The sequence below is a fragment of the Gekko japonicus genome, unplaced genomic scaffold, assembly GCF_001447785.1.
Source record: "Gekko japonicus isolate JY-2015 unplaced genomic scaffold, Gekko_japonicus_V1.1 scaffold1289, whole genome shotgun sequence".
Classification (NCBI taxonomy): domain Eukaryota; kingdom Metazoa; phylum Chordata; class Lepidosauria; order Squamata; family Gekkonidae; genus Gekko; species Gekko japonicus.
The window spans coordinates 270,682-283,740 of record NW_015175397.1 but is presented as its reverse complement, the minus strand read 5'-3'; the positions used below and the strand labels follow the sequence as shown (position 1 = coordinate 283,740).

General features: G+C 47.3%; 1 protein-coding gene across 1 annotated transcript in view; it reads right to left on the bottom strand.

Annotated features, from left to right (window-relative positions):
- Positions 1 to 13,059, bottom strand: part of ZNF385A (zinc finger protein 385A) — a 102,315-nt gene that overhangs the window by 49,584 nt on the left and 39,672 nt on the right. The window contains exon 2 of the mRNA XM_015425680.1: positions 482 to 592. Coding sequence (XP_015281166.1) covers positions 482 to 592 — 111 coding nt within the window. The remainder of the gene's footprint in view (positions 1 to 481; positions 593 to 13,059) is intronic.

The following is a 13,059-nucleotide window of genomic DNA, read 5'->3' as shown; positions in this document are numbered from 1 at the left end:
TCTTAAGCTCTAGGCAAGAACTCTGCCTTGAGACCTTTAGAGCCACCATCAGAAAAGAAGATGTTTGGTCTGGGCACAAAGCAGCTTGCTACATTCATCTATGCTCCTCTGGTGTATCTATCTGCTCATAAACCCATGGCACACTATTGTCTGGTTTATGGGGGTTTCTCGGTGAGAGCTGATAAGAGAAGAAAGTAGGACTCTGACCTAGCCTACCTTTACGGTCTTATAATTTGATGGTCTCTCTGAATCCAGCTCTGCCAAGATGACCTCTTGGTCCAGGTTCTTACACATATTCCATTTCCCTGAGCTTTGCACTGAATCTGGCTTCAGTAAGAGATTTGAGATCTGAGCAACCTCACCTTAACGGCACCTGTACACTTTATGCCAGTCAGCATCCTTCCAAATCCACCACAAGTTCACAACAGAAAAGCCACAACACAAGACAGAGACATCTGAGCTCATCCCTCCTTTGACTCACCTCAGAATTGAAGCGGATCTGGCAGACGTTGCAGGAGATAATGGGGCGTTTGGCCTTGGCTACAGGTACCCCGAAGGTATGGTTGATCACTGCTTTCTGCACTGGGTCCATCTTCCAGGAGAAATTGAAGACGGGGGGAAAAAAGAGGTAGATTTTGCTATCATAGACCACAACTGATCCTCAGAAGATCTGTTTCTTATGTACTACTTTAACTGGAGGCCAAGTCACATGATTGTCTTTTATGGCATTTACAGTTTCTAGTCAGCTTGTGATGACTTCCAGCCCCATCAGCGCATAGCAAAGTGTGCATGTGTATTTTTCATCAGAGCCTGAATCTAACTCATCTCACCTTTAGGAAACAAACAAACAAAAAAAATTGTCTTCAAAATTTTGTCAAAAGCCGGCTTTAGCATTTTAAAAAATTGGAAATACATAGGTAATTCCATGGAATAAGCATTTTGTATTTATGGGTAGAACAATGTAGGAGATCTGAGGTATTTTCTGTTCCGTTGCCCATAAAGAGCCAAGAGATTTTAAAATATATATATAAAGTGTTATATACATTAATGAATGAATGACTCTCTCTCTCTCTCTGTGTGTGTGTATATATGGTTATGAATAAATCAATCCAATTTGACAGAGGCTCTAATAGGTTGCTACTGTTTTGCAAATATAGGTAGGTAATGCTGTTGAGAATCTTAGAATTAAGAGGAGGGAAACTGCCTTTCCTCACATTGGAGATCAATGGATGTAATCATGGATATCGTAATGTCTTTTATCTTCTTGTGTAAATTTCTGGCCCTAGAAGAAATCACAATGACCTTCAGTGGATACAATAAGATATTTACTGACCAAGAGTCTTTGGTGGCAATACTTCACTGAATGGGCTGATGCAGCTGAAAGTCAGAAGATTCTAGAAGGACTGGGACGGACTGGATGAGGTAGCCTGGCTCAGATTTTGAAACAGCACTGAAAGGCAGCAGATTTTCAACAGTTTATTATTATATTTTTGTCATCTTGATGGCCCAATTTTGGGTTTTCCACTGTAGACACCAAAGTGTCTAGTGCTATAACTGTCTGCCTCAGGCTGAGGGGTTTATGTGACTCAGCCCCCTGGTTGCTCTGAGAGAAAAGATCTTCACAGACAAAATGATAAGCCTGAGCATTACAACAAGAGAATGAAACACCAAGCATGGGGCAATATCTGGGGAAAAGGGGGTAGTGGAAGCGCAGTACACTACTGGACAGCCTGGTGTGGTTATCAGGGAAGACACCATAACAGAAACCCTTTGGAGCTGGTGTGGTGAATTCACTAAGAGTTTGCATCGAGGAATCCCAGGCTCAAATCTGGCCTTGGCCACAAAGTGACTAGGTGGCTCTAGATAACTCAGTTTCTCTCAATCATTCATATGCAAAGCATATGAATCTTATTTCTTCCTTTCTCACAGCACCCTTCCTACAAGGAGTCAGGGTGGCAAACCCTGTGAAACAGATTAGCCTGAGACATAAATATGGCCACCCTATGAACTACATAACTAAGCAGGGATTTGAATTTGGGTCTCGTCCCCACCCCCAATCCAAGCACTGCACAATTCTCTGCTGACTTCCCACAACCCTGACCTCCGCTCCTTGTAAGGATTACCATAATAAAGCACATGTGAAATGTTCTGAACACTCTCTAAAATGCTGTATGAATTCTAAATATTACTATGTGGTGTGCCGGCCAATACCACAAGGAGCTATGAGATATTCACAGTGGTCGTCCCCCCCCCCCACTGCCCCAACATCAAGCATTCCTTGTGGGTAGAGAAAGGCCCAGACAAGACAAGGATAGTTAAATCACAATGGCACAGTGTGTTTATTATATTTTAAATATTTATATCCCCCCCCTCCTGAGCATCTCTAAGCCCAAGACTAACAACCATTTAAGAATTGCATGAGAACTTTCTACAGAAACAGTGATAAGCCTGGGACTTGATACTTGTCTGCAACCTCACCGGTCTCTTTTGGAGAGAGAAACTCCGGCTTGACACCAGGAAGAAGAGCAAGGGACAGAGTCCTGCTCAGCTGGCTTGCAGTTGGATTTGGCAGCCGGCGGACCAAATTTAAGGCTAGACTCAGTCGATGAGCTGGCGGGCCAAAGATGCTGGGAGCTCTTTTGGCTACTGCTCTGGCCAATTTATTTCTTACTCCTGTATCCTGGGAGAACTCACCCCCCCTCACCCACACCCAGTTCTTACAGTCCATTCCAATGTCCCAGTTGTGTCTGCTTGGCCTGCTTCTACAACCAGTCATTCCACACAACGACACGTTGTTAAGAAAAGGTCTCCTCCTCAGGAATTGTGTATTCCATGGCACTGCCAGCAAGAGGGACCCGAGAACCTTGCAGGCCCACTGCCTCATCTTTAGCCCTCCAGAACCTATGCTATACTTAGTTGACGCTTGCAAATGCAACACTCTGGTTGGCTGGTTTGGCAGAGATGCTTCAGACCTGGAGATGACGCCAAAAAAAAATCCTATCGGCCCTCCGAGAGGCTTGGCAGTACTGAGGCTAATAATAATCAATAAGATCTTGGCACAAAACTGGATCAAGGCCCAGGCTTACTTGGCTATTTGGCCCCAATTTTTGCTATTACAATATAATTGTTAACAGACAGCTGCAGGGAAGGGCAGGAGCCAAATCCAGTGCCAATTGCCTTGTCACAGAAAGATTCGGTTGGCAGGGGAAGGCAGAAACTGAGGACAATTCACCATAAAGAGGTCTCCCCTCCCCAGTACAATGGCCTTTTCAGTACTTGCTCCAAGTACCAGAGCTGGGAAGAGATTATCACATCAGCTCGAGATAGTCCCTGAGGCATTTGTACATGGGCTGTCAAAACTTGTAGTGTTTTTGTACACAATGCTTAAAATCAGATCTTGCTGCAGCTTATTTATTCGGATATTTATTTATTTATTTAATTACATTTATCAACCACCCTCCCTGGTGAAACGAAGTTCAGGGTGGTGTACAATACAGTCATATAAAACATCAATTAAAAAAAATTAAAATTTACATAAGGCAATAAAAATAATCTGATTAATTGCTTATAGACGGCACTAAAATCCTAGCCGTGCTGTTATCTCATAGGAAACGCGTGCGTGTGGGGGGGGGAATTGGAAAGTGGGACTGCCAAGACTGAACCATTGCTGTCCTCAACCAAATGCCTGGCGGAACATCTCTGACTTGCATGCCCTGCAGAAATGTAAAATGTCCCACAGGGCATGGATGTTCCACCACGTTGGAGCCAGGGCAGAGAAAGCCCTGTCTCTGATCAAGGACAGCCGGATGTCTCTCGGGCCAGGGACCACCAATAAATTCTGATCTTTCGAGCGTAACACTCTTCTGGGGGTATATCAGGAGAGGCGGTCCTGGAGGTACATAGGTCCCTGACCGCTAAGGGCCTTAAAGTTCAACACCATAACCTTGAATCTGATCCACTACTCTACTGGAAGCCGATGCATCTTGCGCAGCACTGGATAGAGATGCATTGTGCGAGGTGCCCCCATACAGACCTGTGCTGCTGCATTTTGCACCAGTTGGAGTTTCCAGGTCAGCCTCAAGGGTAGGCCCATGTAGACTGAGTTATAGTAATCCAATCTGGAGGTGTCTGTCGCATAGATTACAGTGGCTAGGTCAGGGCGAGACAGGTAGGGGGCCAGTTGCCTAGCCTAGCGCAGATGGTAAAACGCCAGTCTGGCAACATTTGGGACCTGGGCCTCCATTGTTAAGGAGGCATCCAGGATCACACCCAGATTCCTGACGGTGCCGGTCTCAAGGGCACTCCATCAAGGGCTGGGAGTTGGCACCCCAACCCGAAGTCCCCCCAGCCCAGCCACAGAACCTCCATCTTAGACATTCAGTCTCAGCCAGCTCTGTTTTAACCATCCTACCACAGCCTCCAACCCCTCCGCCAGATTTTCTGGGGTGGTATCCGGCCACCCGCCCATCAACAGATAAAGCTGGGTATTGTCAGTGTACTAATGACACCCCAGCCCAAACCTCTGCAACCAGTTGGGCAAAGGGGTGCATACAGATGTTAAAAAACATTGGGGAGAGGACTGCCCCTTGGGGGACCCCACATATTGAGGGGTACCTGGGTGATACCCTCTCTCCCAGTGCCACCCTCTATCTCCGACCTTGGATAAATTAGGTAAGCCACTGCAAGACTGCCCTCCTGACTTCTATGTTGGCGAGGCAGTGGGTCAGAAGATTGTGATCGACTGTGTCAAATGCTGTCATGAGATCTAATAACACAAGCAGCGCCAACCCGCCTCGATCCAACTGCCTGTGGAGCTCGTCTGTTAGGCCAATCAGAGTCGTCTCAGTCCCATGGCTGGGGCAGAAGCTGGATTTGAACAGGTCCATATTTATACTCGAAGCGACTTTACATCCTCCCCGCCTCCATTTTATTCCCACAACAACCACCTGGTGAAGTAGATTAGACTCAAAGAGTGTGACTGGCCCAAGGTCACTCTGCAAGCTCCCGTGGCATTGCAGTAATATGAACTAGCCACTACACATCTCTTATGAAGCTGCCTTATACCGAATCAGACCATTGGTCCATCAAAAAAACAACTCACACTATATTCTTTTTTCTGCCACTGTTAGTATTCCACTTCATGAAATGTGGTTAATCTGGTATGGAAAGATGTCTGGTGCTATCTTCCTTTTTCACCACTATCTTGTTTCTCCTCTACCTTTAGCGTGGTGGTTTGAGTATCAGACTAGGATCTGGGAGACCCAGGTTCAGATCCCTACTTTGCCATGGAAACTTGCTGGGTGACCTCGTATAAAATGGGGGGGGGGGAATAATGTCAGTCAGCTGCTTTGGAGCTCCAGTGGGGAGAAAGGCGGGGTATAAATGAAGTAAACAAATCCTGAGACTTTCGCTCTGACTGATGTCAAATGTGTCCAAAGCTGCCACACACCATACCCCATACATGCCACACAACATACCCTGTACATGCGTACATATACGTGAGCACACACTTTTCTGACAAACTGGATTAAATGCATCAGGTGAGACTACGTGTGTGACGTATGCAGCAATTGCACAAATGCAGTTTTTATTAAGGAGGGGATGAAAATCAACGAAGCACAACATGGTATTCCAGGAAGAAGTAGCACAGATCCATCGGGAAAACACAAAGGTTTGTTCTGGGACATCAAGCAGCAAAATTTGAATGTAATGAAAATATAAGAAAAGTACTGGGCTGGAGCTCAAATACTTTGGCCACCAAATGAGAAGAGAGCACTCACTGGAGAAGACCCTGATGCTGGGAAAGATTGAAGGTCAAAGAAGACGGGAACGGCAAAGGATGAGATGGTTAGACAGTGTCATAGATGCAGGCGAACATGAAGTTGAGCAAACTTCAGAGGATGGCAGAAGACAGGAAGGCCTGGCGGGATCTGGTCCATGGGGTCGCGAAGAGTCGGACTCGACTGTGCGACTGAACAACAACAACTGGGCTGGGAGACTTCTTCTCATGGTTTCTAAATACAGTTTGGATGTTCTATGGTGATAAAAATTAAAATAAAATAACTGGGCCCTTTTCAGGTATTTCTTGATGCCTGGAGTTCTTCTGATGGGATGACAGGTCTGCATTGGTACTTTGTCCCCTGCTCCCTGATGTCAAGTAGAAGGCGATTAGTGAATATTGAGGTCCTGCGATGATTTCAACGCAGAATCTCTCTGATCCTGTAAGATGGAACTGGCGGATTTCACAGTTCAACAGCTATCCAATAGAGAACCAGCATGGTGTAGTGGTTAAGAGTGGTAGACTCTAATTTGGAGAACTATGACTCCCCACTCTTCCTCCACCTGAAGCCTGCTGAGTGACCTCGGCCCAGTCACAGTTCTCTCAGAATTGTCTCAGCCACACCTACCTCACAGGTTGTCTGTTGTGGGGAGAGGAAGGGAAGGCGATTGTAAGCTGCTTTGAGATTCCTTAAGGTAGAGAAAAGCAGGCTATAAACACCAACTCCTCTCCTTCCAATATGAAGAGTGTGAGTGAGGGCATATCCACGGTGAAGGCTTACTCCCAATTTCAGTTTATGGAACCAAATAACATCTGAACCTACTCAGGAAATTGCTATGAAAAATAAATCTACATGAAGACATGATGGTTGAACTCTTTGAACTTCTATTTCTTTTGGGGTGCACACCTCTGAAAATGTCGCTCACTTGAAGGACACCAAGCACTACATCGTATGAACTGCCAGTGTTGTTGTTTAACCCTGGCAGAGTTTTACTGTCAATCCTTGCCTCTCTACTCCAGCTGAAAATGATTCTTGAAATTTTGTTCCTTGGGGACAAGGGACATCCCCCCCTAACACGATGAAGGGGGAGCTGGAGGTCTGCATAAGAAGGGGGGAATCTGTGAAAATTCCCCCTTCCTTCCATTAGCAGAAATTTGCTCCAGGGTCTCACCAGTTGTGTGTGCATACCTTATTATAAGTCTGCAACACGTTTGCCTTATTAGCCTTTCTATGATTATGTGAAGCCCTGACCCGGATGGATGAGGCTACCCTGATCTTGCCAGAACTCAGAAGCTAAACAGAGTCTGCCCTGGTTTCTATTTGGATGGGAGACCACCACAAATGTCCAGAGTCGCTACGCAGAGGCAGGCAATAGCAAACCACCTCTGTTCGTCTTTTGCCTTGAAAACCCTATGGGGTCAACATAAGTCAGCTGTGATTTGATGGCACTTTCCACCATGATCGTGTGAAAGGGCAAAGGCCTGCTCACCAGAATACAACCAATCCATTGGTAGCTTTATATCTGGTTGTTCAGGAGGAAAACTATCCCTGCACAGATGATAAAATGACTCTGAGGTAAATACTCCCAATCCCAAAGCAGCTTAATCTTTCTAATCACCTGACCAAAGTAAGTAAAGAAAGTTTTACCAAGTGTCAGATGTAGAGGTGTGGGGGAAAGGGCATCCTATACATCCTCAGGAGAGACAAGTTCAGCAAAATGCCACAGCAGCATTCCAGAGGTGGTCTCAGAGCCAGTCCCTCATCCAATGCTTCCTTGAAAGCTTCTACACTTGATAACACCTTGTTCATATGCTCAAAGCAACTAGCAGAGTAACTTGCTTCCCAGAGGAAATCACCCCACCCCCCCAGACACACACTATGGTCCAACAGGGCCCTAACTGGGGTAACCTTCCAATCAACTATTTAAGGAGTAAGAATAAGGATGGATTTAAAATGTAATGCTGGTGAGTAGCGTTGCCAGCTCTGGGTTAGGAAATTCCTGGAGATTTTGAAGAAGTGGAGTCTGGGAAGTGTAGAGACCTCAGCAGGGTACAATGCCATAGAGTTAGGGTTGTCATCCCCTCGATGGGGCAGGGTATCCCCTGCTTTTGGGGGCCACAATCCACTGCCAGCCAGATGGCTGGCAGGCGCAGCCCCACCCCCAGAGAGCACCGTTGTGCCTGACATGATGACATCAGCTGGAGGTGATGTCATTGCACCAGGCACGTTGCAAGGGGGACGCTCTAGCATTTGGCTAAAAACTCTATGGTGACCATAGAGTTTTTGGCCAAGTGCTAGAGCGTCCCCTGCACGACGTGCCCAGTGTAATGATGTCACTTCTGGGTGATGTTATCATGGCATATGCACACCAGAAGATCCAGGAACCCGGGATGGAGCCCCCCAGGTAAGCCCTGGCAACCCTACACAGGGTCCACCCTCCAAAGCCGCCATTTTGTCCAGGGAAACTGATCTCTGTAGCCTGGAAATCTGGCATAATTCTGGGGGATCTCCAGCAACCATCCTGAGGCTGGCAGCCATGCTAGTAAGGCAAACACACTTTCCCATGGGTCTCTGATCAAAGTCCTATGGGCAAGGGTTCCCCCCCCCTCCCTTGCAGGCATCACATTTAAATCATGTTAATCCCATCTGTTAGCCACCCTGAGCCTATCTGGGGAGGGCGGGGTATAAATTGAACAATAATAAATAAATGTCTAAGTACTCCTCTCTTGTGGGTGGAAGGGGTATGAGTACAACTCCTTTCTCAAAGAGAAGAGCTAGATCATCTGAACAGGTGGGAGGGCGGGATATAAATTGAACAATAATAAATAAATAAATGAAGAAATGTCTAAGTACTCCACTCTTGTGGGTGGAAGGGGAAAGAGAAGAGCTAGATCATCTGAACAGGTTCCTCAAACACAGAAACATGTGTTCAGGCTATGGTTTTTGTTTTGCTTTTTTGCAAGTCTACTGCACCACAGCCATCTCAACCCACCACAGGCAAGAAAGAAATTGCGACGGCGAGAGGGCCACGTGATCAAGAGCACTGCATGGGGCATTCTGAAAATCCCCAGCTCTTCTGAATCAGCCAAGGAACAGAAGGTCATCAGAGCAGACAAGCAGAATGGGTCCACGGCCAATCCCTGCAGGCCCTTCCAGGCATTTGCTGGGGAAGCAAGAATTTCCCAGCCTCCCTGGAGAGGAACCGCCCTTCTCTAAACTTTCACGTCCAAAAGAAAGAGTGCAACCCAGCCCAGCCCGAATCATGGCACATCAGCCCAGCAAGCCCCAGGACTCTGCATAAACTGGATCGGCTTCACACGCCTCCGTGGTGATCGGTGGTGGGTGGTGGGGGAGACAGAGGAGGGTGTGGCAGCTGTTCAAACAGCTCTCACTTCATCCCAAACTTGGCCAGGATGCTCAAGATTTACCAGGGGTGGGGGTGTGGAATGTAGAGGAAAGATGGGGAGATGCAGAACCACCCTGCTGGGAAGTGTTTGCAGCCTCAGGTTTGTCAAAAGGAGTATCTTCCTAAATGTTTAGACAATCAGAAATTACATGGTACGGCACTCGCAAGACTAGACCATTGTAGACTGGGGGTGTGTGGGTAACATTTTTAATACTCCCCCATGAACAGTGAAAACTGTAACGTCAGGAAGGAGGATTCTAGTTTCCTATAGTCAAGGCCTTTCCCCCCCCCCTTTTGTTTTAAATGGAGGAATATTCAGAAACACCATCCATCGCATTCAAGATGGAACACTTCAGTGGCAGTTCAGTCATGCTGTGGGTGGTTTACCGGCAGTACAGCTCAGGGTAAAACTAGATGTCTGGATTTTTAAAGAGTGTAGTCCATGTTTTCTGGACCCAATTTGGGTTCCCCACAGCCAGCCCATTCAGGCTCAGAACACTGTTACAGAGGGAGGAAGGTTCCTGTCCCCCTTGGGTTGCCAGATCCCTGGTCTGCCCGGGGTTCCCCCCCAATTTTTTTCAGGCTTCTGCCTGCCACTGGCCAGCTGGTCACTGGGGGAAACCCCACTCCCAAACACTGACATTGCTGTGATGACGTTATGTGGAAGTGATGTCATCATGTCAGGACGTCACACGGTGACGCTCTGCTTTTTGGGCAAAACTATGGTTTTAGGTAGAAAAGCATAGAGTTTCGCACAAAATGCAGAGCGTCGCTACACGTCATCCCTGATGTGATGACATCACTTCCGTGGGATGTCATGTGACCTCCCCGCCTGTTGTGTCCGCTGGCCGCCACCAGGGGCCAGCGACTACCCAGAGCTTGACCCTGGGTGAACAATGGGAACTGGGCTCCTGGTCTCTCCAACAGGGAGCCAATACAAACATGGGAGGGAGATTCGAACCCCCCAATGAGATCCAGGGGGTGTCCCCTGGATATGTAGATAGTTGGCCTCCTGGCCGTTTGTCTTTGTCTTAGTTGTGTAAGAGTCAAGCGTGCAGCATGTTATGGGAGCTGAGTGGGCCTAGCCATGCGGTCAACCCACTACACAATAGTGGCGACGAAGGTGGGATTTAGCGCTAGGCCAACCCGGCCGAACGGCGTCTGAAGGCACACAGCTCCACAGCTGACCGATGAGCGAGTCCGAGTCAGCCCAGCAGGCCCCAGCACCAGCACCCCCCCAAATCCCCCTGCCAGCAAGCCAAGGGGACCTAGCAACCTTATGCCCCCCCCCCAGTTTTCAGCACTGAAACAGCATTGAGGGGGGGAGCTATTTCCCTGTTTTACACAGTGGTTGTGGGGAACCTGAGTTGGGGAAACTCAGACCCAACTCTTTGAAAACATGACTGTTTTCCTTCAGTTTTTACAGCTGAAAGCCAAATGTGGGCTGTATGTTGGTCTCAAGGTCCTGACAACTGTTCAGCTATAAATCCAAGGGACACCTGGCTATCAGAAGCTTATAATCATGTTAGAAAGAGGACCTTGTGGCCCACTGCCTGTGATAAGTAACAGCTCTCCAGTGACCGACAAAGAGGGATCTCTTCCAGTCATGACACCAGAATTACCTTCTACATGGCTTGCACGTGCATATGTTTTAATGCACGTTTAGACTGCAAAACAGGAACACTTTTACGGAGTCTTCTCTGATGGGTGGTGGCTCTAAGACAGAGAAAGATGTTGAGATTCCAGGGACTGAACTAAGGACTTTTTACATGCAATGGCTTGGATTCAGCAATGTGCAAGTAGAAAAATAAATGGACTTATTGAATTTCTGCTTGTGCAAGACAGATCTCGTGTTAACACCTACAGCTTCCCTCCCTATGCATTACAGTGCCCAGAAATTGGTTGCACACAATCTTGCACAAGCAGGAATATTTAAAACATTTAATAGCTGTCTTTCTCCCTTGCAGAACCCAAGGCAGCTTCCAGTATAAATAAAACATTATAAAAAACACAATACAGACAACAGTTATAACACCCATAAAAGCCACAGTTTAAAAACTCCAATTAGGACTGCCTATAATAGAAGCTAAACCAATCAAAATGCAGTCCTAAATAAAATAGTCTTCAACTGCCTCCTGAAGATCGACAATGAGGGGGCCAGGCGCACCTCCCTGGGGAGACTGTTCCATAATTGTGGGGCTGCCATGGAAAAAGCCCTCTCACCTGTACCCAACAAGCACCTTTAATTGGCAGGACAGTCAAGAGGGCATCTCCCCGTGAACTTAATTCTTGGGCAGGAATGTATGAGAGAAGATGTCCCTTCAGATAACCTGGTCCCAAGCCATGTAGGGCTTCAAAGGACGAAACCAACACCTTGAATTCAGCTTGGGAGTGGATCAGCAGACAGTGTAATTGCTGTAATATTGGGGGAATATGCTCCTGGCAGCTGGCCCCAACCAGCAGTCTAGCTGCAGCATTCTGCACTAGCTGCAGCTTCCGAACACTCCTCAAGGGTAGCCCCAAGTACAGCTCATTGCAACAGTGCAGTCCAGATGTAACTATGGCATGGGCTACTGTGGCTAGATCTGACTGAATCTGGCTTGGGTGCGGCTGATATAGCAGCTGAAGCTGGGCATAAGCACTGTGAGCCATAGCAGCCACTTGGTTTTCTATGGTGGCTGCTGCATCAAGCAGCGCTCCTAAGCTGCGAACCTGGCTTTTCAAGGGGACTATAACCCCAAACGAGACAGAGGAGATCTGAAGTTCCTAGTCTGCCTTTCTGGTAACTCAGAGAACCTCTGTCATGTCAGGATTAAGTTTCAGCTTGTTCATCCTCATCCAGCCCATCACTGACTCCAAGTAGCAGTTCAGAGCATCAACAGCATGTTGAAAAGGCAGGTAGAGCCAGGTATCATCCACATATTGGTGACATCACAGCCCATGCCTCCTGATGATCTCTCCCAGTGCCAGAGAGCCAGTTTGGTGTAGTAGTTAAGTGTGCGGACTCTAATCTGGGAGAACCGGGTTTGATTCCCCACTCCTCCACTTGCACCTGCTGATGTGACCTTGGGTCAGTCACAAGCTCTGGCACAGCTGTCCTTGCAAAAGAGCAGTTTGTGTCAGAGTTCTCTCAGCCCCACCCACCTCACAGGGTGTCTGTTGTGGGGAGGGGAAGGGAAAGGAGTTTGTAAGCCGCTCTGAGACGCCAAGTGAAGGGCGGGGTATAAATCCAATCTCTTCTTCTTCTTCTTCTTCATACTGATATTAAATACAGTAAGTTTGACTTAACACAAACCACTACCACCGTCTTTCTCTTGCATTTCTGGTTGTGCATCAGCTTTACTGCAAGTGAAAATTTCATGCTGGAGCCACACCTATATATAGACATCTGAGCCAAGGCCTTTCCCCTACCAAATCTAGGACTCATCACTCACTAGGGACCAGCTGATGCTCCATCTGCACAAACCTACCTATGACGGCTGCTTTAAACATCAGATCAAAGGCTGCCAATGCCCTCCTAACAGCTTCAGCGATGCTCTTATCCCAACCCCTTTGCTACACAGAGCTCATCTTAATTATACATGAGCAGGAAGAAGAGGGGAACTGCAAGAAGAAAGCTTCGGATAACTGTGTTAGAAAATCTATACAGGGATAGCTTTGTGTGAATGGTGAAACAACTACTAACCTAATTCAGGAGCCTCTCATAGAAAAAGGAAGGCACATGTGGATTTACTTTGTGGTTAGTGTGTGGATGATGCAGTAATGAATGAGCGATGCAGGTGTACAACCAAGAGTGGTGGGGACAGGGGAAACAAAATCAAACACCAGACTACGTGTCTGCACGGTGAACTTCGGTCATATTATCTCATGGTT